Source organism: Pagrus major, chromosome 1 (assembly GCF_040436345.1).
Source record: "Pagrus major chromosome 1, Pma_NU_1.0".
NCBI classification, from domain to species: domain Eukaryota; kingdom Metazoa; phylum Chordata; class Actinopteri; order Spariformes; family Sparidae; genus Pagrus; species Pagrus major.
In genome coordinates this window covers 3523051-3550476 of record NC_133215.1, presented here as the reverse complement: position 1 = coordinate 3550476, position 27426 = coordinate 3523051, and the positions used below count along the sequence as shown (strand labels likewise).

Below are 27426 nucleotides of genomic sequence, written 5' to 3'. Positions count from 1 at the left end.
CAAGAGGGATACCTTGTATGAAGCCTCAGTAGCCTTAGCATTTTCTCCGGGTGCAAAAAACTGTGAAGCCTCTTTCATCATATGCTGCGTGAGTTCGTCACGTTTCCTTTCAAAAAATCCAGTAGGTTTCTCCACGTACTCCTTGTGTTTAGTTTCCAGATGTCGCTTTAACTTTGCAGGTTTCATAGCCTCGTTAGCTAACGTTTCATAGCACAACACGCAGTGTGGTTTAGGATCCTCCTCGTCGCCAGTCCAAAAAAACCCGAACTGTATGTAGTCGCTGTGGTATCTCCGTTTCACCTTAACGGTGGATTTTTCACGTTCATGACGACTTGGCGGCGGGGTCTGCTTTGACGACGCCGCTGGCGTTGGACCAGCATCCTGGGACTCAACAACTTTTCCTGTCGAGTCAGAATTTTCATCTGCTTTTCTTTTACATGACCCGGTCCTAAGCCACTGATCCATTTATAACTCGTTTCCGTGCTTGTTCACACCATACATCCACGCTTTACACCGTGTTGCACAGTCACATTCCCACAGTTACGGCAGCAGGGTCACACTTAATTTGACGTAAACCGGTTGCGGTGTCGCAAACCGGTCCACTGCACTGCTCAAGTCAGACAATGCCACAAAAAAATATTTTGTGATTTTACATGCTAGTTTATTTGATATTGAAAACAACACATATATGTCACAGGCAGTTTGAGAAACACTGAAATTAAAACACTGACATTTTAAATTTTAAAACATGATATGTCACTTGTCACCTCGCGGACCACTAGGGGTCGCTCACGGACCACCAGTGGTCCGGGGACCACACTTTGAGAAAGTCTGGTCTAGAGTATTTATCAGACAACAGTTTCAGTGTCTTGATGTTATGTGAGAAGTTTTCTGCCAGTTCTTCTCTTTGGTTTTGACCCTTTACCTCGATTGTCTCGTAAATTTAAATGTGTTTTAACAAGAGAGACCTGCAGAAAACAACTTGTCTGTTTACATCTTTTACTTTGTTCATGAAACATTTCTTGAGTGTTGACCGTCTCACCAGCCGTCTTCTCGCCCTCATCTTGTGTGAACAGATCAGTGTCACACAGACTTGTTGTCTTTGTTCTGCTCTGTGTGTCTTCATGTGTGTTTTGCGTTCTTCCCGTCAGGTGATCGAGTACAACCCGTCCCAGTGTCTGGACTGGCTGGCTGTCCAGACTCCCAGGAACAAACTGGCCCACAGCTGGGTCCTGCAGAACATGGAGAACTGGGTGGAGCGCTTCCTGCTGGCCCACAACTACCCCCGAGTCCGCACGTGTAAGAACCTCAACCTAAAATATCATTCAGTTCGTCACCTGACAGAAACTACTGTCAGTCTTTGTTGCTCCGTCTTGATTATAAGATAAAAACAGTGTTCAGTTCCTGACGGCAGCTCTCTCTCCTCCCTCCAGCGGCGGCGTACCTCCTCGTCTCCCTCATCCCCAGCAACTCCTTCCGCCAGATGTTCCGCTCCACGCGCTCCCTCCACCTGCCGACCCGGGAGCTGCCGCTGTCGCCCGACACCACCGTGGTCCTCCACCAGGTCTACAACCTGCTGCTGGGGCTGCTGGGACGCGCCAAGCTGTACGTGGACGCCAGCGTTCACGGCACCACCAAGCTGGTTCAGTACTTCAGCTTCATGACCTACTGCCTCATCTCCAAGACGGAGAAGCTCATGTTCTCTGGATACTTCATGGACCTCTGGAACCTCTTCCAGGTACGTTCTGAAGTGTATTATTTTATATCTGCCTTTTTCCTTTAATTATTTCTCTTTATGCTGCTACATTTTCCCTCCCTGGATCAGTTGAAGTTGAAATATTTGAGCGTTCTCCTCTCTGTCTTCAGCCCAAACTGTCCGAGCCGGCCATCGCCACCAACCACAACAAGCAGGCGCTGCTCTCCTTCTGGTACAACATGTGCGTGGACTGTCCCGAGAACGTCCGGCTCGTGGTGCAGAACCCGGTGGTGACGAAGAACATCGCCTTCAACTACATCCTGGCCGATCACGACGACCAGGAGGTGGTGCTGTTCAACCGCGGCATGCTGCCCGCCTACTACGGCATCCTGCGCATGTGCTGCGAGCAGTCGCCCGCCTTCACCCGCCAGCTCGCCTCGCACCAGAACATCCAGTGGGCCTTCAAGAACCTGACGCCACACGCCAGCCAGTACCCCGGGGTGGGTGTAGCGTCTGTGTGCAGATGGACTGATGATGTCGTCTGCTTTGATTGGTTGTTTCTGTTAGTTTTAGCATCTTGGTAACATTTGATTTCCTGTGCAGCGGGAGAGGTTTTAGTGTTTTACAGCTCACAGGGATCAACATGCGCGTTTGTTCGTTGTTTCAAATTTCACAGGATAAACTCCTGGAGATGTGGCTGTTTGTCTTGTTCTCAGGGCAGTTTGACCAGATACGAGACACAATCACATCATAAAAATGTGTTCTGTGTGTTTTTGCTGCCCCCTGCAGGCGGTGGAGGAGCTCTTCAACCTGATGCAGCTGTTCGTGGCTCAGCGAGCCGACATGAGAGAAGAAGAGCTGGAGGACATCAAGCAGTTCAAGAAAACAACCATCAGCTGCTACCTGCGCTGCCTGGACGGACGCTCCTGCTGGACCACACTCATCAGGTCAGCACACACACCGCCCTGATGAGAGCAGCTGATTAAAAAGACTGAACGTCGGCACAGTATTTGCCTTCGGGAGCTTATTTTGTCTGACACCTGGTGTTGTTGTTCCTCTCAGTGCCTTCAGGGTTCTGCTGGAGAACGACGAGGACCGACTGCTGGTGGTCTTCAACAGAGGACTCATCCTCATGACGGAGGTACGATCAGGATCTCGTGGTTACATCAGACGAGAGAGCGTTAAAAATAAGGAGACATGCGACCAAAACACCCAAAAAAGACAGAAATTTCAGAGTTATAACGTTTGTTTTATCATTTTTTGTTCATTATTTACAAAAATAAGACAACACACGTTTTCGTGCTCTTATACACTTCAGAGCAAAGACGACTGAATGATTTAAAACATCACGTTGGTGAATTAAAAGTTGAGATTAACTGCGTCTGTCCTCCGCAGTCCTTCAACACGCTGCACATGATGTACCACGAGGCGACGGCGTGTCACGTCACCGGAGACCTGGTGGAGCTGCTGTCCATCTTCCTGTCGGTCCTCAAAGCCACGCGGCCGTACCTGCAGCGCAAAGGTAGAGAAATAAAGACGCGAGGGGACGATGCAGGAGTTTGAGACGTGTGTGTGTATTTGTCCTGAGCAGATGTTTGTGTGTGTTGTCGTCCAGATGTGAAGCAGGCTCTGATCCAGTGGCAGGAGAGGATCGACTTCGCTCACAAGCTGCTCACACTCCTCAACTCCTACAGCCCGCCGGAGCTCCGCAACGCCTGCCTGGGTAACACACACACACACACACACACACACACACACACACACACACACACACACACACACACACACTAATTATTTTTTGAGAAGGAATAGGAGACATTTTAACGATTTTAATTAAATAAATATTGTTTTTCTTTTCTGCAAAAATCATGTCAGACACACTCGAGAGATTTTCTATGTGAGGAGGAGCTTTAGAAAGTCTGAATCCAGCAATCTGAATTTTTACAATACATCACAATACAATTACCTTGATCATCAGATCGTGATGAAGGTCGACGCTCTCATTATATTTAATGCTCTTTGTTCTGGTTCCTGCAGATGTGCTGAAGGAACTGGTTCTGCTGAGTCCTCACGACTTCCTGCACACTCTGGTCCCGTTCCTGCAGCACAACCACTGCACCTACCACCACAGCAACATCCCCAGTGAGTCTCCTCGTCCTCGTCCTCGTCCTCGTCCTCCTCCTCCTCCTCCTCCTCCTCCTCCTCCTCCTCCTCCTCCTCCTCCTCCTCCTCCTCCTCCTCCTTAACTGATGCTCAGTATGATATTGGATGAAGGTCGGGTTGAGTGACTGTGTGTTTGTGTGTTCAGTGTCGTTCGGGCCCTACCTGCCCTGCAGAGAGAACATCAAGCTGATGGGAGCCAAGAACAACATCCGACCTCCGAGACCGGAGCTCAACATGTGTCTGCTGCCCTCCATGGTGGAGAGCAGCAAGGTACGTTCACCTGTCACACACCTGTCACACACCTGTCACACACCTGTCACACACCTGTCACACACCTGTCACACCACCTGTCACAAAGCAATTAATTATTTAGGATAAAGCTCCAAAATTTAAATCTTTCCCTTTTTTAAAAAAAATTTGAGATTTTTCTGTCTTTTGAACGTCTGTTTGAAGACGTCACCATGGAAACTGTGAAAGACAATTTTCATTTTTGTCTTCTGAACAATTAATCACAAAATATACTCATAAAAGTGACAAACAGCTGATAAACAGAAACGTTATTAATCCCACCAGGGTGAAGATGTTTGGCAGCTTGGCTTTGCACACACACTGGAACATACAGTAACATGTGGACACAAAACTAGATGAGTAATAACTAAACTAAGAATAAAATACAATAATATAATGAGGTACTGGAGTGTTCGTGTACAAATCTTGTTCTCCAGATGTGAGAAAACCTGTTTGTTTGGTTCAGACTCCAAAATCATGATGCAAAATGATCATTTCCACTCATCATGAATCAAATATCTGATCGCAGGATGATTCATGCAGCCCGAATATTTTCTGACACTTTAACGCCTGGTGATTAATCAATAAAATAATGTGTGTGTGTGTGTGTCTCTCTCTCTCTCTCTCCCCCTCCCCCTCCCCCTTAGGGTAAAGACGAGGTGTACGACCGGATGCTGCTGGATTACTTCCTGTCCTACCACCAGTTCATCCACCTGCTGTGTCGCGTCGCCATCAACTGCGAGAAATTCACCGACACACTCGTCAAACTCAGTACGTGATCTGTGTGTTTGATTTGATATAAACCACTCATCAATCATGTCTCAGGTATCTACATATTAACACCCTCCCTCTCTCTCTCTCTCTCTCAGGTGTGTTGATAGCGTATGAAGGACTTCCTCTCCACCTCGCCCTCTTCCCCAAACTGTGGACGGAGCTCTGTCAGTCGCAGGTTCGTCACATTTTAAATGTTTTATCTCGGGACAAACGATAAACGCTGCGGTCAGATTCACATTGTCACAAAGACGGCGGCGCTGAGCTGATGTGGTCGTTTGCTCTTTTCAGTCTGTTCTGGCTAAAACGTGTGTGAAGCTGCTGTGTGAGGATCCGGCCTTCAGCGAGTACATCAAGTGCATCCTGATGGACGAGAGGACGTTTCTCAACAACAACGTGGCCTACTCCTTCCTCACCTGCTTCCTGCACAAGGTACAGGTGTCGTCCAGCTAATGAAACATCGGACTGAAAACACGTCGTTATAAAGACGACACAGCCGACAGAGTCGTTAGTGACGTCGTCTCCTCACTGAAACATCGTAGAGCTGCTCCTGTATATCAGCAGCTCACAGAACTGAACCAGAACCAGAACTGCAGTTGTCACTATGAGCAGATTTATTGTGATGTTCATCTTGTTTACGAGCTTCTCTGAGCCCAGTCGGCTCCATGTTGGTGCTGATGAGACGATGTAGTTCACTGAGGCTTTAACACAAAACTACATGAGGTTTGACTTTAATTACATCAAACTGACACTTTACTGACCTGAAACATCTTTAAACTGACAAACATCATGTGTGTGATTCATGACACAACTCAAACAGGATCAACACATTATCTGTCTCTTCATTCACGACTACAGTTTTTTCCCGTATGGTCCCATGAGGTCCACCGAAAGGGGCGTGGCTTCAGCTCTATAGAAGAAATTGTCTTGATGATGGCGCCATAGCAACCATGTTTGTGTGTATGTGTGTGTGTAGGTCCAGGTGCTGTCCGGTCCCAGCTGCTCCAACCTGATCGGTGTTCTGGTGACGAACCTGCTGAATGAACAGAGCAGCCTGCAGCCTGAACTGGCTGCTCATCGCCTGGAGCTCAGCAAGACCAGCGGCCTGCTGAACGCTGTACGACACACACACACACACACACACACACACACACACACACACACACACTCTTACAGAACAGCTCTCTTTATCTTCTCACCTCGTCCGGTCCATTTTAACGAGCCCGTGTCTCCTCTCTCTCTCTCTCTGTCTCCGTCAGGACCTGAGGGCGTTGGTGTTGCTGCTCTCCGTCCAGCCGCCGCAGGCCGTCGACCCCGCCCTCTGCCCCGCCCTGCAGGAGCTGCTGGGTCGCTGTCGTGTTTGTGTCCAGCAGCGCAGCGCTCTGGAGCTGGAGGCCAAGGACCACAAGGCCAAAGGTACCACACACACACACACACACACACACACACACACACACACACACACACACACACACACACACACACACACACACACACACACACACACACACACTCTCACTGGCACCAAAACACTTATTTTCATTTAATTTAGGTGAACTGAACCCACATTTTGAGATTCTGACTCTGAAGTAACAATGTGTGTGTGTGTGTGTGTGTGTGTGTGTGTGTGTGTGTGTGTGTGTGTGTGTGTGTGTGTGTGTGTGTGTGTTAGCTGAGGATGAAGGAGCGACCCCGGTGAAGCGGCGGAGGGTGAGCAGTGACGACGACAGGGCCGGTGATGCAGCGGCGCCGCTGTGCGTGGCCTCCACCTCCTCCTCCTCCTCCTCTTCCTCCTCGGCCCTCCCGCCCTGCAGCGAGCCGAAGCCCGACCACCAGGAGGCGCTGACGCCCACCAGCACCTCGGACACGGAGACGCGGGACTCCTCCTCGCTGATCGACCCCGGCACCGAGCAGGACCCGCCCTCTCCTGACCCCGCCCCCACCTCCTCTGGGAACCTGGACTCCTCTCCGAAAGAGGAGAAGATGGAGGCCTCATCGTCATCCTCCTCCTCGTTCTCCTCTTCCTCCTCGCTGCTGCAGGAGGCGGGGGAGGGCTTTGTGCAGGGGGAGGAGCCTGAGCCACCACGACATGTGGCGGCAGGTGAGGAGGAAGAGGCGGAGCAGCGGGAAGGGAGGAGGAGTGAGGTGGCGTCAGAGGAGGTGAAGGAAGAGAAGGAGGCGGGCTCTAAGAGCAGCTCAGCCCCACCCCTCTCAGAGGACGCCGCCTTCCCATCAGCCCTTGGGCTGGTGGGGGAGGGGCCGGAGGGCTGCAGTGGCCACGCCCCCTCCTCCCAGGTGTTTCCGAGCGCCGGCCCCCCACCCGACATGCTGGACATGCTGTACAGGACGGTGGAAGCCACCATCGCCATAGTTACCAAACTCTCCGTTAAAGGCCCGCCCTCTTCATGACATCATCCACTCAGAGCCGCCATGAGATCTTTAACTAACTTCTTTTCTTTTCTTTTTTTTTTTCCTCTCTCTTTGGAAATCTGACTTCTGCTCAGAGGAAAAAACTTTTTCCTGTTTTCCGTTTTTCTTCTTCTTCTGCTGTTCGTGTGCTGCTGTTCGTTGCCTTCTGCTGATGTTCAGTCGGTCGGTTTTTTCCAGCTTCAGTGGCTCCGCCGTGTCGTTTCGCTCCGTAAGACTCCACGCACAGCCGACCCCCCTCGTTCGACAAACAACGAAGAAAAACAGAAAAAGTCGTACAAGCTATAGCACATTTCTTTCAAAGGGCAAAAAAAAAAGTTTTGTTGAGTTTTTTTTTTTTTTTTTCTGTTTGTTTTATACTGATTTGAATTTGTTTGGAAAGTGATTTTATTTGCTGTAACGGGGAAAGGTTTACAGAACTTTTGTCTCCTCTGTATGTAATTTAATTTTATTGCATTTTTACTGTGTATAAAAATGGTCGTCCTCTGTGCCAGTTTTGTACTTTATGAACGAGGCAAAAGAAAGTTGCCTTGACTTTTCTGTGGTTTAATTATCCAGAAACTAAGTTTACCTGTAAATTAAGAGAACCACAAGAAACTTGATTCTGTAAAGAATCCTCTCTAGTCATTGCCTGAAGGTGTATATGAAAACTATATAAATATATATATAAATATCTTTATATATATATGAATATATAAAAAGCGGTGCTTTATTTGACTGTGGTTGAAATAAAGCCCCCATGTTGGACCAGCTGGAGCTTTTATTTTCTTTAGTGAAGTACATTCCATAATCTATTGTTTATTTTTGCTTCTTCTGCTGTGTTCTGATTTTTCTTCTGATTTTATTTTAATAGAGAATAAATTAATAAAAACAGTTTTAATATGAAGAATTATGAACTGAAATCCATGTGGAGCTGTCAGGTCTTTTTCTTTCTCTCAGTTTACGTCATTTCAGAGAAATTACGAGTTTTAATCGTTTCCAGGCTGCAGCTGCAGAGCGACGCTCGCACGCCATCAGGCTCTCTGCAGCGTCTGGAGACGTACGGGAAGCCGAGTGGATCAAAAATCCTCGAGCAGCGAGTTTAAAGTGTGTAAGTTCAGAATCATTTTCTTTACATCACACTGGGGAAAAAGGTGACTGTAGCATTATTACTGTAGCTGCACTGTGGTTTGATCCAAAGATTTGTGCAGGAGTCCTCATCTGTCGCAGATTATTCACAACTCTTGTGAGTTAAAGGAGCAGTTCACCCCGAGAGAATGCTGCAACTCTGTTTTACTGTGAAGCTGCAGAAATGTTTGGTGCAGACGAGTGAATTTAACTCACGAGTTGTAAAAAATGATCCTCCCTTAAACGCAGTCGGTGTGTTGAACTTCTCTGACTCGCTATAAATGTGACAAAAGCAACATGAACAGATGTGAAGTATGAACCTAAAGGCTTCTATCAACACTTAAAACATGGGATTGATATTAATAGATTTTAAAAAACAAATCTAAAAACTAAATATAGATATTGTAACATTGGAAGAAGAGAAAAGTCAGATCTTGTGCTCTGAATTGTTGTTAATATTTTAAATTCAAACCCTCCGACTTCAGGACGATCTCATCGTCTTGTTAGAAGACAGTTTGATGTCTTGTTGCTCTAAATTGAAAACATTTCGATGTTTTGTTCTTTGAAAGTAGAATCATTTTTATTTTACAAATCCAGAAACAGAAGAAAGTCTCTTTTTCTCACAGATTTTATTTCATATATTTGCAAATATTAGAAAAGAAAAATTCCAACTGATTCAAATGGAAAAAGATGTTTTTTACAGATCGATGTTTACATGGAAACAACAACAGAAAAGTTACTGCAGAGCTGCTTTAATATTTACATTTTTGTCCCAAAGAGAAAAAAAGTGCATTAAAGAAAAAGACAAAGTATAAAACCTGCGTCTGAAAACAAAAGTGCGGTAAGTGATTTATATTAAATTATAAACCTGGAAGATCGGCTCAGTTAGCTTAGCGGCAGCCATTTTACAAATAAATTACCTTAATAATAATCAATAGATCGATTTATTAAACGCAACCGTAGTGACATCAGATCCTCTGAGCCGAACCGAACTCGTCCGGTGCTGAAGGAACATTTCACATGATAAAGCTGCTTGTTTCCAGAATAAAGTGCCAGTTTGTTCATGATTTGTCTCTCAGGAAAAAAAAAAAAGTTTTATGAGGTGTATGGAGGCCTCAGAGCGCCACAGGAATCATTTTACACACACCTGGTTCAATTTTAATCGTTTAAAAAAAAAAGATGAATTAAATTTGCTCTTAAATGATGCATTTATAAAGTAAGACTTCATAATAATAATGTCATTTAGCGAGAGGCATCCATTTAGTAGCTTTTATCCTGAGCTTTCAGCAGCACCTCGGGGTCTTCAGTGGTTATTACTGAGCTGTTGTCTCCATGACGACTGAGTGAGATGCACTAAATAAATAACTGATCATTAAATTTACCAGTTAATCTTTTTATTTCTTCGTCCTGATGGTCAGAGATGAATTAATTACTAACGTGTCTGTTTAAAGTCGTGTTCTGCACTAATTAGCTACTTGTCGTGCGTTGACTCCGGCCAATCAGAGCTAACGACCTCTTCTATCGTTATTACTTTCTTGTTTCTTACTTTTTTTCGCATCATTTAAAAGCAAATTTAAGTTATCAAATTTATAACAACAGATGTTTACAATGTTTTTAGAAAATTCACATCAGAGCTCAGCCGCCACTTAAAGGCAATAAATAAATCATCGCTCTTTAAAAGGAACAGTGCAACCAAAAATGTAAAGTCCAGTCATCTCCTCCCTCCATGATGATGTAAAGTCAGGTGACGTCTCAAAGTCCACAAAACATTTCTGGAGCTTCACAGTAAAACAGTTGCAGCGTTCTGCTAAACAGCTAAAACAGCTGGAGACTTGATTTAAAATGGAAAAACAACCAAAAAACACATCAAATGGCTCCAAACAGCTCGTCTGCTGTGATCTGAATTGAATTGAAAAGACGTCCTTTACACCCTCGATGTGGTTCAGCTCGTGCACCCACTTCAACTTTTAGCTTAGCAGCTCCGGCGAAGACCTCAGCTTGATAAAGGGCGTAGATATCATCTTTTCAAATCAACTCAGATCACAGCAGACGAGCTGTTTGGAGCCAATTGATGTTTTTTTGGTTGTTTTCCCGTTTTAAATCAAGTCTCCAGCTGCTTCAGGTGTTTAGCAGAACGCTGCGACTCCGTTTTACTGTGAAGCTCCAGAAATGTTCTGTGGACTACGAGACTTCACCTGACTTTATATCATCATGGAGGGAGGAGGTGATGATTTACAGTTTTGAGTGAACTGTTCCTTTAAATCTTTACACTGACTTTTAGGGATAAAAAAGATTTTTTTAGTGCCAATTCTAGTTTTTAAATCCCTAAAAAACACCATCATGAACAGCTTGAAGAATAGAAGCTGATATTTGGGAAGCAGACAGTTTGTGATGTCTTAATTAAATATAATTAAACAAAATGAAAGTCACGGGTTATTTTGGCGTCGCTCTGCAGACTCAGTGCAGTCGGACTGAAAGCTTCGGTGTTCAGATCAGAGAGACGAAGTGTGACTTCCATTATTATCTGTCTGTCTGCTGCTCCTGACTGAGTCTCTGTCGTCCTCTCGTCTCTTCTCCTGGGACTTCCTCTGTAACACAAACCACTCATCATCAGATCATTCATACAGCACACTTTAACATTTTACCACTCTGAATGACGTCGTTTTCTTCTGTTACCTGTTCGGATGGTTCAGAATTCTTCCAGGCCATGTTGCTGAAACATAACGGAGGGTTTCTATTAAAAACAGGCCTTTAATTAAGAGCTGTGACCACATTATAACGTGACGAGTTGTTTAGAGGACTTACTCGAAACCTTCACCGCGTCTGCCGATGTCAAAATCTTTGTCAGAACCCTGATGTTTGTTCATCTTCTTGAACCTGAGAGATTAAACACATGTTGAAGTTTGAAACTTTAACTTCCTTCGTCCTGTCAGATCCTGGGAGGAGTCACGTGTTGGGTCGCTGATGTATAAACATTAAATATATAATACTTACTTTGACTTGAAAATGATAAACAGATTCAGGAAACGTTCTTCTGGTTAACTTGTCGTTAATACAGTGAGTTTAGGGTTCATCATTCGTGTCCACCTTTTGTTTAATTTCAAGACCTCTTTAGCTGTTAGTTAAATATCTGCATGAGCTTTTCCAGCCTCAACTCTTTAGTGATTCGACAATAAACAACAAAAGTTCAGTTTCTCAAATCTGTCCAGAGTGAACCCTCTTCACAGACAAATCAATAAAGGATCTCTGAAAAAATACTGGTAGAAACGTTGACCCTGCTTTAGATTTTGATGATCGAGAATTAAAACTTGCTGTGAAGGATTTCAACACAATGATACAAATTAATTCAGAATTACAACCTGATAACTTTGATTTCACTTTTGAATTTAACATTTTCAAGAGTTCTGAGATTCTAAATGAAAAGAATGAAACTGGCACTTTCTGATTCGTCCACTCGGCGGCAGCAGCGAGAAGCCGTTCACGCGATACTGACAGTTAATAATTAGTCAATATAACTTATTAACTAACAGCGTCCTGTGAAGAGGAACCCGTCTGTCACGTTGTGTTCAGTCTCACCTGAAGACAAAGACGACGGCCACAATCAATCCCAGCATGCTCAGGGCCACCAGGACACCCAGAGCGATGACCACAGCCTGGTTGGAGGCGGAGCTTTGAGGCTCGGGCGTTAACTCGAGCTCAAACTGAAGACTGTCCCCGAACACTTTGACCAGCTCCGCCCTCACAGCTTCTGATTGGCTCTGCAGCTTCCTGATGGATCGGACACAGGAGGTCAGCTCCAACTTTTTAACTCACGTGGACTGGATTTTATTTTATGTCACCGTACGAGCACTTTGTAACCTTGTTAAAGGTGCTATATAAATAAAGTTAATTATTATTTCATTACACTTGTCACATGACAAACAGTGAAAAATATGGAATGACAGTAAAAGTTTTACGTGTTTTCTTTGGATAAATAATAATTTTTCTTGTAGATGCTAATAATAATATATAAATCTGTCTGGTTCACGTTGAATGTTGTCATTAAAAATCAAACTCTTACGATGTGACTTCTTTAGAGGAAACCACCGTCCCTCCATCCAAACAGATGAAGCTGACCAGACTCCTCGCGGCCGCCCTCAGCAGCCTGGACTCAGGGGCTCCTCCGTTGGTGCTGGACACCCCGATGACGTCCACAGTCCAGCCCAGGACTTGACCTAAAGAGCTGAGAGGAATAAATAATTACGAATAATATAATCTGGAAACAACACATCTCAAAAGAGTCTTTGTGTTGAGCTGAGTTGGTCGTACCTCTCCATGCCGGGGATCTTGTTCTCCACAGTGTTGGCAGGCTGGTTGAGGGAGATGACGACCACGTCGCTGCTGCTGACGCTTCCTCCGACTGTCACCTGGGAGCAGAGGAGAGTGTGGTGAGTGTAGGAATCTTCTTATTTCACATTTATATTAAAATAGTCACCAGTGATTCACATATAAAATCCTGAGGACATCAAAATATCTGGAAAGGAAGCAGTAAGACTATGAAAATCACTTAAAATCAGTTATTTTCACAGTGTCAGAGTTTTTGGGGCCTTTTTTTGGGATTATTCATAGGGGAAGAAGTCAGAAATGTTTTGGAGAGCAGTGGAGCATCTTTAATTTGTTTCATATCAGATTTTTATTGTATTTCAGCACCATGAGAGCCTCGGAGAGTATGAGAATTATTTGTTTTGATTTTTTTTTCCATCTATGAAAACTGATAAAAGTGTTGGCAGGTTAATTTTCTTGTTTTTTCTTGTTGTATATTAGGAACGTATATTGTGTTTAGAGCGCACGGAGAAATTTAACTCACTGGGAAGAGAACATGAAGAATGCTTTTAGCTTTGATGCTAAAAAAAATCATCACCTGCTAAAAGTTCGCAAATGGAAAAAAAAAGGAAAATATTCTCGCAAAACTCCTTTTTTTCATAAATAGATGAAAAATAAAGTCAATCAGCAGCCAAATCTTTCACAGAAAAAAAGGAAGTGATCCTGGTAACGATGAACAACAGGAATATTTTTTTATCTGAAAGTCTTGGTGTCATTTTGTTTGTTTGCTTTGAGCGTGACAAAAAAAAAAAAAATTCTTCAAAGCTGAAAGCCTTCAGGTTTTCTTCCAGGTGACGGAAAAAAAAAATAGAATGATCTTGGCAGTGATGAACACAGATGGTAACACGTTTTTTTGAGTATTTAAATAAAAATAAACAAATAATTCCCCCATTTGTGAGGTTTTGGCAGGTGAAGATGTTTTTTTTTTTGTGTCAGGCTCAAAGCTTTAAAAAAATCTGGAAGTTTTGCTTTTTTTCACATTACTGTCACCTGAAAGAAAACATGACGGCTTTGAGCCTGACAAAAAAAAATCTTCAGCTTAAACTTCAAATGAGGAAAATTTTTTCTTTTTTCTTTTTTTTAAATACTCAAAAAAACTTTTGTTTCCATCCGTGTTCATCACTGCAAAGATCATTCTGTTTTTTAACATTACTGTCACTGTCACTCAAGTTATCAACACTTTTTTTTGTATCCGGCTCGTTTTGCTCTCTACTGGATGCCGACTTCTTTTTCTTACCTTTTCTAACAAACATCCGTATATTTTTCTCCACTCACCTCCACCTTGGCTGTAGCCGAAAGTCCTTGGAGGTCTGTGGCCAACACCTCCAACTCAACCTTCTGTCCAGCCAGCTCCGCTGCCGACACCACAAACACCAGACCGGAGGACGGATCCACGTCAAAATAAGTCGAGTCTACTGACAGACTGTAGACCAGCCGACCCTGGTCGCCCACATCGGGGTCTGAAGCCTGGAGGAGGAGGTGGATTTGGAATTTAAAAGCATTAGTAATATTAATAAATTAAGACGTCGGTGTTGTAAACGTGTGTCAAGATGGATGCCTCGTCCTCTACGTGTCATGCTGAGCAGGAGCAGCGTGAAGGATCGTCTTTTCTCAAAACCGATGGGACACAATCGACCCAAAGTTAAATAGATTCAATTTGCTGAATTTATCCATCAGATGCTGCTGAACTCGGCCGCTTTGTGGCAGCAGCGCCTGTTTGGACGCGTCCACTTTGTCTCAAACCTTTGAGCTTTTGAATGTCATGGAAACGTTCCAGTGAGCGTTCAGATAACAGATAACACGCTCAGTGAAACATTAACCACGTCGCTCACAGCTCAGTTCAAACTACTCAGATAAACTGCTGTTTATCAGTGCGACAGTCACTGTGCTCTCACACAACACAGAGGAGATGTTCTTATCTGTTTTATTACAGTTTGTGTTTCTGGAAACCAGGAGGATATTTTCCAACACATGTTAACTGGGCGTGTTTTTACCTTGACGGTGACGATGGGGGTTTTATACAGAGCGATGCTGACGACAGAGGCCTTGTACAGCTCTTCGGAAAACTTTGGAGGCTCGTTCACGTCTTCCACCTGAACCGTGACCTGAGAGAGAAGAAAAACAAGTCAAAATACTGAAGACTCCAGAGTTACAGAAAAAACCAAACAAATGTTCAGCTCTTGGAGAGGTTAGTGTAGCTGCTACAGCCTCAGTTACATCAGAACTGGGGACTTTATTTCATCGAAAGAAGAGCAAAGAACGACGCCGAAGACTTTTCTCCAGTGGAAAACATGTTTCCACTTTTCTCCTGACTGACTTCAGCGAGAGTTTGATTGTAGAAGTTTGTAATTTTCTAATGACAGAATAAAAGAGGATTGCAGCTTTAATAGTTAAATGTTCAGCTCATCATCATGTTTATAAGACCTAAAGTAAATCCTTTACCGTTGCAGCAGCTGTTGTAGGGGGGGTCCTTGTGTCCACCGCCTCCACATCCAGGACGTACCACTCCTTCTCTTCTTTGTCCAGCTGTGTTTTCGTCTTGATGGCTCCACTGGCGTTGACGGAGAACAGGTCAGTTTGTGTTTTCAGCGTGTAGGAGACTTCGTAAAGGTCACTTCCTGAGGAGGCGAAGACCGTCCCCACTAGCGTCCCCACCGGCTGGGACTCGTGTATGCTGAAGTTGTAGGAGGAGCTCCTGAAGGCCACGCCCTCCACAAGACTGACGACCCTCAGATTGACCACGACACGGGCTGCAGGAAACATCCAGGTCATACAGGAAACACTAACATCAATAACTTTATATTGCAGCGAAATGTCTGAAACGTTTTCTAGGTTCAATCAGAGAACAAACACAACACCTGCTGCTTCCTGTCGCACTGACCTGTGGAGTTTAGAGGAGGCGTGCCGTGGTCTTCAGCCATGGCTGTCAGCACCAGTGTGGTGTCCTCTTTGACACCAGCAAGGTCAGAGGTCAAAGTCACGGCCCCAGTCGTACCATTTAAAGCCAAATATGGGGAACTTCCTGCGGAGAAACTGCATCAGCAGAGTGCAAAAACATCTTTAATACAAGTCAGGATATTAAACAATAAACTGGAACATGATAAATCTGACGGGAATAAAATTTAACATTCAACACAATTGAATTTGACCTGTAGGTGATGAGCGCGTTGTCCCCGGCGTCTCTGTCGGTGGCCGTCAGCGTCAGCAGCAGCTTCCCCTTCACCGCGTCCTTCAGCAGGAGGCTGCTCACGTAGCTGCTGGAGCTGAACTCGGGTTTGTTGTCGTTGACGTCAGTGAGGCTCACTCTGATGGTGGTGATGTTCTGGTGCACAGGAGACATTTGTGAGATAATGATGTTCAGACTGTGACATCAGTTTGTGTTATTTTATTATATTTAAATACACTTCATCTTCACATTTCTTCTTTTTTCTTCAGTTCCTTTATGATGTTGGCTGAGCTTGTTTTTGCTCGTTATATTATTGGATTAATAATTAAATTAAAATGCTTGTTAGCCTATGAGGCTTTTTGAATAGAAAAGTCTGCAACACCAGAAATGGCAGCTGTATGACACATTTCCCGCCCCTTCCCTTTAAAGTCAATCACGTACTTCATCACAGTTGAACTGTGAAAGATATCAGCCCATGAGTTGCACTGATGGGAGCACACAGCTGAGATTAACTACAGTTTCAATCATTTGTTGCAGCTGCAGACGGACGTCTCATAAGCCCGGACGAGGAGGACATCCCGCTGATACGCAGGATTACCAAGGAAGGTGCGGTTATTCAGGAAGGTGAGAAACAGGTGTTTTAAATCTTATTTTGGAGCAAAGACACCAAACTTACACGCAGTATTTATATCCAGTTGACCATTAAAAGTTAACTGCGATAAGTGCCTGGTCTTGTTAGCCCAAAATAACTGCCCCGGGGTCGTTGCCAAGATGGCTGCCGAATGACAAGACTATAAGGGCTTTGCTCTCACCTCTCTCTGTGGGGTGCCGTTGTCCGAGGCCTTCACCAGCAGCTCATAAGTTTCCCTGCTCTCCCGATCCAGAGCTCCAACAGCGAGCAACGTCCCATCCTGCAACACATCACATGAGTCAGAGCCGGAGCACCGACACAGCACAGGTCAAAGATATCTGCACAATCCTCTCGTAGCCTCACCTCTCTGAATCTGAAGAGTGGGTGAGGGGAGGAGAGGGAGAGGGTGACCTCTCCGTTGGGGCCGAGGTCAGCATCCGCGGGCACGATGGTGACAATTTCTCCTGGATTTTCCTCCGAGTACTCGCCCTCAGGGATCTGTAGGGGGTCCTCGATAGTTGGGAACTGTGGGGCGTTGTCGTTGTAGTCCAGGACGGTGATGTTGAGCTGAGCTGTGGCTGACAGACCGTCTGTGGCCTGATCCACCGCCACCACCTGAACACAGACGAGGAGGACAACACGGACTCAGCTGAGTGAAGAGACGTGATTATTTTATTTAATAAAACTTTACAAGCAGAATATGTCTCACAATGGGAGGAGGACTTTCATCAAGTCTGTAGTGAAGATGTTTAGCAGGAAGGTATTTACATCTTCCTTTGCAATAATAATACTTATACCTCTAATACGTAGCTGTCCTTTGTCTCTCTGTCCAGGGTAACGTCGTTCTTCAGCGTCACCACACCCTGTTTGTTGATGTCAAAGGTATCGCTGGTGTAGAGGAAGTCACCATTGGAGAATCCACCCTGAAGAAGAAGATAAGATTGACGGGATTGACACATTTGCTGACTTCACTGTTCACCAAGTTAATCATCAGCGTTGAAATAGCAGCAGATATCACAAGCTTATCGAAAACGACATAAAGTATGATCTGAGAAATGACTCAGTCTTTATATATTATATAAAACTGATTATAACGCAGCGGTGCTGAGGTCCAAACTGTTAGAGCAACATTAGGGCTCATATCATCAGTGTTTCCATCTGATAGAAATCTGCCAAGTCTTTACATTTATTAGATAAATAAACTGCAAGAGCAAGTTAATGGATTTTACTGCATACAAATCAATAATTAGGGCTGCAGTGATGGATGCTTTGGCTCATGGACCATTACATTTGAGTTGTATTCTACATTAAGTAAATATTTTTTTAGTCAGCTGCTTGAACTCACCTCGTCCCTGTCGGTGACCTCCAGCGTCAGGATGGACGCACCGCTGGCCAGGTTCTCAAAGACGGCCACCTCGTAGTTTTCCTTACTGAACACAGGAGGGTTGTTGTTCACGTCCTTCACCTTCACCACCACAGAGCCGTTATTAACCAGTGAGGGGGTCCCTGCATCGGAGGCCTGAACCATCAGACTGTACATCTTCACCTCGCTGAAGTCCAGAGGCTGGACCAGCTGCAGAGTCCCGCTGGAAGAGTCCAGCGCAAACACAGCAGGGTCTGATGAGGGACTCTGCTGGAGAATACTGTAAGAAACTTTCCCGTTTGGTCCTTCATCTGGGTCTACAGCTGATAGGGTGAGCAAGCTTGTACCCACTGACTCTGTTTCTGACACTTCAACCAGATACTCAGCGGCTGAGAACTTGGGGACGTTATCGTTGACGTCGGACACTTGGACCAGCAGGGTGGCTGTGGCCGACCTGGCTGGACGACCCTGATCTTCAGCCACCACCAGCAGGTTGTACTCTGCCTTGGTCTCCCTGTCAAGTGCACCAGCCACACTCACCATCCCAGACACAGGATCGATATCGAACCTCCCCTCTCCTCCTCTCAGCGAGTATCTGATCTCCTTGTTGAAGCTGCTGTCTTTGTCTGTAGCTTGTACGGCAGTTACATTGACTCCGACCTTTGAGTCCTCTGGGACTGATTTTGTGACAGAACTGGAGGCAAAAACAGGACTGTTGTCGTTGACGTCAGTGACTTGAACCTCCACGACTGCGCTGTCACTGTCGACGCCGTCAGAGATGGAAATCGACACAGAGTAGTTGTGTGGGCCTTCATCATAGTCGAGCTTTGCCGTTGTGGTGATTTCACCAGTTTTGGAGATGGAGAACTTGTCAGCGAATGTACTAACTTGAAAAGTCACAGGTTTTATTGCCTGGAAGTTCGCCTGATGACATAAAGATGAGGATCCAGATGTAAAAATTAATTTCCTTACAAAATAAAATTGTGGAGAATCAAAAGTGTGATAACCCCCATTGTCTCAACAATCACACCTAAACAGAAATCAGTTTTGGATATCAGATGAACAGCTGTGGGTAAAGTGGACACGACTGATCACAGAAACTTACCCTAAGAATCATAACTGGTGGGTCCTGCTCTTCTGCTACGGTGCCACGGTAGAGCTTTTGTAAAAACTGAGGTTTTGAGTCACCAGGAGCACGAATGGTCACCTGTGCTGTGGTGGAGCGGGATATGGTGCCCCCTAGAGGAGAGATGGAGAAAAACATTGTGATGAATTTTAAAATTGAGCGTGATAACTCTTTTTCTAACTTCCGTCTGTGGAGGTGGTTGCATGTGTTTAGGATGAGCAGCTGGGACAGTTGACACACCCTCTTGCCATGAAATCAAATCTCAAAAGTCTCTACAGTGAGTGTTCTCAAGATGTTAATCCTGCGTTTTATGTAACAAAAAGAACAAATCAAAGATGCTATGCTCCGGTGTTTAAATTATGCCGGGCCAGGAAATGGAAACCTTAAAAATCATGTTTGAAAGGTGACATCAGTCATGGAAAGCTGGCGCTGATACAGCTACGTGTGTCGGATCACCAATCTGTACAAGGGTGTGATAACAACTTTATGACCACGAAGAATTCAATAGTGCCAAAGGTGAAGTGCCTGGCGTGTCTCTTCTGAATGAGATGCAGTTGTTGGAAGTTTCAGCCCACAGAGAGCAGTTTAATATCCTGTGCCTCGTGTTATCCACTGCTACCTACGAGATTAACACTTTGTGCAAATACTACTACTTCTGGTACTGCTGGATACTACGAGGAATACTGTTCAGACCTACCATCTCTGGCTGTTATGTAGAGAGGGAACTCCAAAACCTCGTTTTGAACCAGGGGAATAACTTTTTTCAGCGTGATCTCTCCAGTTTTTTCCTCGATGGCGAAGTAGCCGTCAGTGTTCCCAAAGTCGATCGAGTACGTTATCTGTCCATTTGCGGCATCGTCTAGATCTTCTGCCTCAACCTTTGTGTTAAATTATACAAATCATCATCTTAACAATGTAAAGTGAAAATGACATGGCAACAAACTGTAAACATAAGTTGACAAGAAAAACAAAAACATCCCAACGTTACACAAAAGGATGAATCAGGTAGGATTTCATTCAATACTGTACCCAGCAGACATCTGTAAGTCCAATCAAAGAACTATGTGAAGCGTTATATAATGACGTGATTCATTAAGTTCACTGAGTTGTAAAAATCAGGATTAGATATAGAACTGAGTCATCAGCGTACAAGGAGGGCTCATTATTAATTGCAAGGACAAGAGAAAGGGACCTCAAACTGAACCGTGAGGAACTCCATATTTAAACTGAATCCCCTGCCTGTTGTGCTGACATCCTGATTCTTGTTGGGATGGAGGGTAAAGTAATATAATAATCAATTATCAAGTGTTTTTAAGTGTTTTGCCAGGTGTACTGCAAATTTAAGGGATGTTACTCCCTTTTCATGAAAATCTATTTCCATCAGAATATCATATACAACTTGAAGTGGGCCACCTTCAGGCTGTGCATTTAATTAATCACTTAACATTGATTAGAAGACTTAAATCATAATCAGCAATATTCTTTGTGCTTTAAACACTCACCTGGACCAGCAACATTCCCACAGTCTGATTTGCAAACACCTTTCCCTCGTACTTGTTACTGGTGAACACAGGACTGTTGTCGTTCTCATCCACAAGAGTCACACTGACTTCCACGGCTACAACGGTGTTTGGTGGATTCGTCTCCTCTGCTTCGATCTTTTAATTAACAAAAGAACAGCATCTAACTTAAAATGTAAACATGCTCAGATACAACAATGTCCCGCAGCAGTATTTGTTGCAATAGTCCTGCAACAACCAAAAAGCTGAGCGTTCATGTTTAATGTGAAATCTGGGTCACCTGAAAAGTGAAGCTTTTAGTGGTCTCTCTGTCCAGAGCTGCGGAGTCCTTCACTCTGACCGTCCCGTCGGAACCGATGGAGAAAGGAGCCGATTCTGGAAGGATCCGCAATGTTCCCACAAAACCTCCCTGAGAAAGAGGATCATGGTATATATTATTGAATAATTATCAATCAATAACCAAGTGTGGTTTTAAGTAAAAAATCTACCTGGTCCAAGTCGGTGACGACGGCTTTGAACACGACAGCGTCAACGGGAGAATTTTCTGGAAGTGAAACATTGTAGTTGGACTGGTCAAACTTTGGAGCGTTATCATTCACATCCTCGATAGTGACAGACACCACAGCATTAGCCGTCTTCAAGCTGTCGTCTGTCTGGGCCGCCTGCAGAGACAAAATATTACAGATAACCATTAAAAGGGAGAACATGTAAGCTGTTTTTTGTGAAGCTCCAGAAATACTTTGCGGACTACAAAACTTCACCTGACTTTCCATCAGCATTGTGGTGAGGAGATAATGACAGAATTTTCATTGTTTGGATGAACTGTTCCTTTAATTATTCTTTTGTTTTTGAGCCAATAATCATGCTAGCTAGCAACTAATGTAGCACGTAGGCAGAGGCATTTAAGGCACATGCCAAGCAAACACAGAGGAAAAGATCATCGACTGCCTACATTAAATGTTGTTTAACATATATTTTCAAATAAAACACAAAAATATTTCATGTCCATGTTTATATTTTCACTTTTTAAACGTACACATTAGCGTTACGTTTCCTGCAAATACAGAAGTCATCAATCGCCTCTGCCTGATGTGTGCTACGAGCGTCAAATGTCACAATGCTTCATGACTTGTTTTACACTCTAATATTAGGATGTTGTTACCTTGATGTTGACAGAGATCATACTGCTGCTCATCTTTTCTCTGTCTATGGGAGTCTTCACAGACAAAACTCCACTGCTGGAGTCAATCTGGAAGTTACTCAGATACTCTTCTGGAGACACTAAACAAACAAAGACGAGGTTAAATATGGAGTATTTCTTCACATATTTTAGTGTTTTGCCTGTCAGAGCTGAATTCGAGCCTTTATTTTCTTGTTGTTTACCTTCACTGATGCTATAAGTCAGAGTCACGTTGATCCCGGTGTCTCCGTCCTGAGCCTTTATCGCCTCTGGCTCAATGGTCGGGAAAGGCCCGTCCTGAAATATGTAATGCACAAGGGGTTAATGTTCAACACTTCTATCTAACACTCCACAGTCAATATTAAAGAAAACACAACGGTATAGATGCAGAAAACTATTTCATGGGCAAACATACACGATGGTAATTCTGAGTGTTAAATTGTAGGCAACTGGACTTTCATGTTTCACCTCTCATCCAAGAGGCTTCTTCAGTTGTGGTATGTAGTTTAAAAGACTCACCTGATTCTCTGGAATAAAAGCCCGGTACATGCTGTGGCTGAAATATGGATTCAAGTTGTCAAAGTCTTCTACGTTAAACACCACGGTGGCTGTGTCAGTTAACCCAGAGGGATCCTGTAGTGAAGAACAACATCGACGAAGCAGATCAATCAGGTAGTCATGTCATTCACTTTTTATTTTTTTAAGAAGTCCAGTTATTTCAATACTTTTCCAGAGTTTCAATACTTTTACTTACACTGGCCGTCACTACGAAGTTGTACTGTTGTACTAAATTGTAGTTTAAACGTCTCTTCAAAGTAAAAGCTCCTGCGTTGGTCAACATGAAGTCCTCTGAAGCTGGTGCCTTATGGAAGAAAGTTAATCACATTTTCATATTGAATATTATTGTTTACTCATGATGACACTTGTAGAAGCACAGTGTGTGGCAGGAGTGACTCTTTCATTAATTATTAAATCTTTAGCTCAGGTACTTTCAGTAACTAGTTGTAGTGTTGGTGTAAGTGGAAAGATTCATTGAGCTTTTATAAATATGGGTAAATCTTATTACAAAGGTATATTTGATTGCGTTGTGCTCTGGGCTGCTGTCTGCGTCCGTCGCCGTCACTCGAAGAACTTCGTATCCCACAGGACTTGACTGAAAGAAGAAAAGGATGAATGATGCAGATACAGATACACACACATATGTTGTCGTTCATACAAGTAAACACTTGGTCTGCACACAGTATTTGTTACAACATTTATCCTCTCTAACTCGTCTTGATTCCCACAGCTTGTAGTCAATCAGAGGTACGGTAACACTTTGGGCAACACTAGTCTTTAATCAGCTCAGCCAATTACAGACAAAACAAAAGAACAATGAAACAAACATTTTCAAGCATATTCTTCTGGGACTTTACTACAAATTCGCCTCTGCTCCACTAGTTTTCATCAGTATCTGGTGTGAACACCATTTTCCTCATGCAGTTTACGCCCTGTCCACACGTACACAGATATTTCTTGAAACAAAGCTTTTTTCTATGCATTTTGGCCTTTCGTACATACTTGAACACCGTTTTTAGGCAACAATGAGGCAGACACACACATTTATTTAGTGTGTGTAGCATCGTAGACAAATGTGAACTGATATTGGCGTCTTGGATGTTATATCGTCTATATTTAGAAAGACAAAAATAGAAAATGACCATACAATGATGGGAAAAAAAGGCTGTTTCATTGTTTTGCTGACAAAACAGCATTATCCAGGATATCACTTCCTCATTAATAGTATTTTCTGTAGCTAAGCAACCAACCAGAGCGTGCTTAGTGTACGTGGTTGGCCATGAGATATGTGTTTTTAGGTGTGTGTGTGGACAAAGTTTATTTCTGAAATGCTGCTGAAACGCTTCTCAGGACGAGAGGAGATCGTTTCTTAAAGAAACCTGTTTCTAAAAATCCCCCTGCACGTGTGGACTGGGCCTTAGATTGCACATTTTAAAGTGTCCTTTTATTGTGACCAGCCTAAGACACACCTGTGCCATATTTCATACTGTTTAATCATCGTCTGGACACGCCACACCTGTCAGGTGGATGGATTGTCTGGACAAAGCAGCAGTGCTCACTAACACGGAGTTTAACCAATATGTCAACAAAATCTGAGAGAAATGATTTGAGAAAATTTGGAGCAAAAACGAAAGTGTTGCATTTATATTTCTGTTCAGTGTCCTGACAATAGAAACAAATGTATCATGCAGGAGGTCTACAGTCTCTTTCTCACAGATTTCAGTGACTCACCTCAGAGACAATCTTACTGTAGTGCTCCTCTTTAAATATCGGGCCGTTGTCATTGATGTCACTGATTTTCAGTTTCCGAGTGTTGTTGTACTGCAAAGGTGAACACATCCTTTGAAATATTTTGTTTTGCAGTGTTGAGTGAATACTCAAAGACTTTAACATTTTACTCACCTTAATTACGCCCTCACACATGATGGAGTAAAACAACCTGCCGCCGCTCTGTAAGACAGGAACACAGGGCACTTTAGGTCTGTAGAGACACCTGACAGAACACACTACAAAACTAAGTCAAGATGTGCTAAAGGTTAAATATATGAGATACTGAACATAATGTAGCAGCAAGGTCTGAACAGAGAGTTCAGACGGAGGGTGAATAGACGTGCTTCAATGTAACTGAACATTTAAGTCTATTTTAGTAGACACCCAAAATAAAAGGCATGAACCTGAAAATGAGCATAATATGGGGCCCTTAATATCGAAATGAGCACGTGAGACAAAAAAAAGTGAAACTATCCTTTGGTGCAACACAAGCACCGAAGGAAAATGCACAAATCTTTCTCTAACCTTGCAAACTGATGCAGATATGGTTATTATTAACATTTCTGCAGAGATATCTTTTTATGTTGTGAGAAAATCCAATCCAGGTGGCAGAATGCATCTGCTGTTGCCAATTATCAGTACATTAATTTCATTTCTATCAGACAGCGTTGTCATAACTCACGTCTGTCAGTGTGTCTGCGTCCAGCGGCTTCTTGGTGTAAACAGTTGCGCTGGTCTCTCCGAGCGTGAACCTCAGACCCAGATACTCCAGGTGATGGTCAAAGACGTTGGGCACCAGCTTCACACCACTTCCTGCTGTGATCCCATTCACCAGCTCCACATCCCCTGCAGCATCATGGGAGCATTGTGAGAAGGACTAAATAACTTATCTGACAGATCTTTCTCGCTTCTTATTCTTCACAATTTCTGAGTGAACTTTTAATAAATGGTGCATCTCACTGATGTGAACACTGCATACTGAAAGAAATTCTTATTTTAAAATCCATAATGTAAAATGAGTGTAATATCTAACTTACCTGAATATCCTTCATCCACCGGACCAAAGTCTCGTCCGCTATTTGTAGTACAATCTATGGTTGAAGTATCTTTAGGAACAGAAAACAAATACAAGTTAATACAGAACTGACACATTAATGTAGGTTCATTCAAATACCTGCACATTAAAACCCTCCATAACAACATCTGGTATCTGGGCATGCATAATGTTTTGGTTTTATGTGCCTAGCTCGACATTTTATTACCATTTGATTAGGGGTGTTAATGACAGACTGACTGAAGCCACTGTGATAAAAAACACATTTCTTGTGGGCTAAACCGGCAATAAGGAAGATTAACTGGTGATCCATTTCTATTATAGACTATATGTTTCATAAACTCACTCTTTGTCCAGTGTTGTTGCTATTTGTGACTGAGGAAAATAGAAACGATCACTGCAGTGCCAACAATAATACTTAAAAATGCTGGGGGAAATGTCTGTTGCCACAGTAAATGTACTTCAAGGGTCACTCCTCTAATCTTACACATTGAAGTGTGTTTACAGGTCTTAGGGAGTCCTACTGGGTATGTGGAAAAAGTAGTATGAAGCCTTTTTGTGGCTCCAAAGGAAGCTGCATGTAACCTGATAAACTGCCTCCAGTGATGTCACTCAGTGGCAAAGTTGCATTGTGGGTAATGAAGACAGCTGATTTTGAAAAGCATCATCACACTCCTGTAACACTGTTGGACTCATTATGGACAGTTTGAAAACGAATGATCAAAATCAATACAGCAGAACCAGAGACATCACCTTTTTAAAACCACACAATCATCTTCTATTTCAAAACCTGGTGCCTACATTACCCACAATGCAACTGAGTAACATCACTGGAGGTGATTCAGAAAGTTACATGCAGCTTCCTCTGGAGCCATAAAAGGCTTTTTCACATTTGCAGCAGCGCTCTCCAACACCTGAAAACACACTTTAATGTGTGAAATTGGTGGAGCGACCCTTTAAGTGACTCTCCACCATTGGACAGAGATACTCTACACATGTTTTGTTGAAGAGGCCTGAAACAAACAGAACGTTTAAAGTAAATGACAATATATTTTGTGTTTTGTAATTTCTCTGGTCTTAATCAGTGTAAAAGTAATAATAATGTGGTTTTGTTTCGAGGTATTTACCATCACACTGTACTGAAAACTGTGAATTTATAATCTTTGGTGACTCTGTACTGTAATTTTTTTCTTCTTACATCCGTGTAGAACCTGATATTGGACTTTGAAACACCATAAAGTGAGGCGTAATCAAACTGACAACATAATCTAAATTTTAAAGCCAGCGTTGTTTAGTGTACGCAGATAAAGGGCTGGGCCACTGAGTGTCTGCTCGCTGCTCGAGTGCCTGTGGGACTAAAAGTAGATTTACGATGGCACAGCCTGATACCTGCTGCAGGGCCCAACGACGTCAAAACTTCATTCAACTTTAATACTGAGCTTCCATAGAAAACCTCACCAAACATTCAGCATTTGTCATTATATGTCATTATATGCCAAGATTAATACTACGTATGACTCGTTGATTTTTGGACGGATTGAACAAACAGATTTGGACACGAAAAATGTGTCTCGTTACAAACAAAATCAAACTAGTGGTATTAAATTCAGGGTCCTCAACACAGAAAACAGTCGACCTCATTGTTTCTAACATTAACCGTTTTAAATCAAATTTCTACCACTTTTTTCTCGATTTCCAAACTCCATCCATCCAGATTCTACTCACATAAAGGACTTCCAGAGACGACACACACACAAATGGCGATGACGAGAAGGAGACAAGGCCGAAACAAACCGCCGGAGTCCATATTGGCTCCGCTGTGTTTTCCCCAAGCCTGAAAACTGACAATGAACTGATCACCTGAATCACAGGTGTTATCAAGCGACTGCAGTTCAGCTCTCCCTCCTTCCCAGCATCCTGTTTTATGGCAGGTTGTAAAATATTACAGGTTTCAGTGACAGCGGACCGTTCCAAAGAGCAACTCTGAGTTTCATTTCCCCTGAAAGAGTGTGAACGAATCGTGTTTTCACCTCACAGGAGAAGTTCAGGCTGAATCCATCCATCAATAAAGGCTCGGCATCTCCTGCTGAAGGCCTACATCTACATTTGAGATTGGAAAATAATTTTTGACCTTGTTTGTACTTTTCATGTGATTTTTTTTTTATTTATTGTGTTTTCCTTTTGTAGATTGTCATATCTTTATTAGTATTGTAAAATGTTTATTGTTTCTTTGAAAACAGACTC

General features: G+C 43.4%; 3 protein-coding genes across 4 annotated transcripts in view; 1 reads left to right on the top strand and 2 right to left on the bottom strand.

Moving 5' to 3' along the window:
- usp34 (ubiquitin specific peptidase 34) overlaps positions 1-8097 on the top strand; it is a 53702-nt gene extending 45605 nt beyond the window's left edge. For both annotated transcript variants that reach the window (XM_073494028.1, XM_073493958.1), the window contains exons 64-78: positions 1152-1299; positions 1434-1738; positions 1867-2196; positions 2486-2643; positions 2759-2837; positions 3092-3218; positions 3312-3419; positions 3734-3838; positions 4005-4129; positions 4795-4918; positions 5017-5096; positions 5210-5350; positions 5895-6035; positions 6178-6334; positions 6591-8097. In XM_073494028.1, the coding sequence (XP_073350129.1) occupies positions 1152-1299; positions 1434-1738; positions 1867-2196; positions 2486-2643; positions 2759-2837; positions 3092-3218; positions 3312-3419; positions 3734-3838; positions 4005-4129; positions 4795-4918; positions 5017-5096; positions 5210-5350; positions 5895-6035; positions 6178-6334; positions 6591-7327 (2865 nt within the window). In that variant the 3' untranslated portion in view covers positions 7328-8097. The remainder of the gene's footprint in view (positions 1-1151; positions 1300-1433; positions 1739-1866; positions 2197-2485; positions 2644-2758; positions 2838-3091; positions 3219-3311; positions 3420-3733; positions 3839-4004; positions 4130-4794; positions 4919-5016; positions 5097-5209; positions 5351-5894; positions 6036-6177; positions 6335-6590) is intronic.
- The window catches only part of nup133 (nucleoporin 133), a 426297-nt gene that overhangs the window by 213754 nt on the left and 185117 nt on the right, over positions 1-27426 (bottom strand). The window lies entirely within an intron of this gene.
- Positions 10672-14578, bottom strand: LOC141000575 (uncharacterized). The gene is made up of 8 exons (XM_073471312.1): positions 14558-14578; positions 14090-14281; positions 12761-12858; positions 12513-12674; positions 12029-12220; positions 11258-11329; positions 11129-11165; positions 10672-11040 (listed from the first exon to the last, which is right to left on the bottom strand). Exons 1-8 carry the CDS (start codon positions 14576-14578, stop codon positions 10945-10947), a joined length of 870 nt encoding a protein of 289 aa, XP_073327413.1. The 3' UTR covers positions 10672-10944.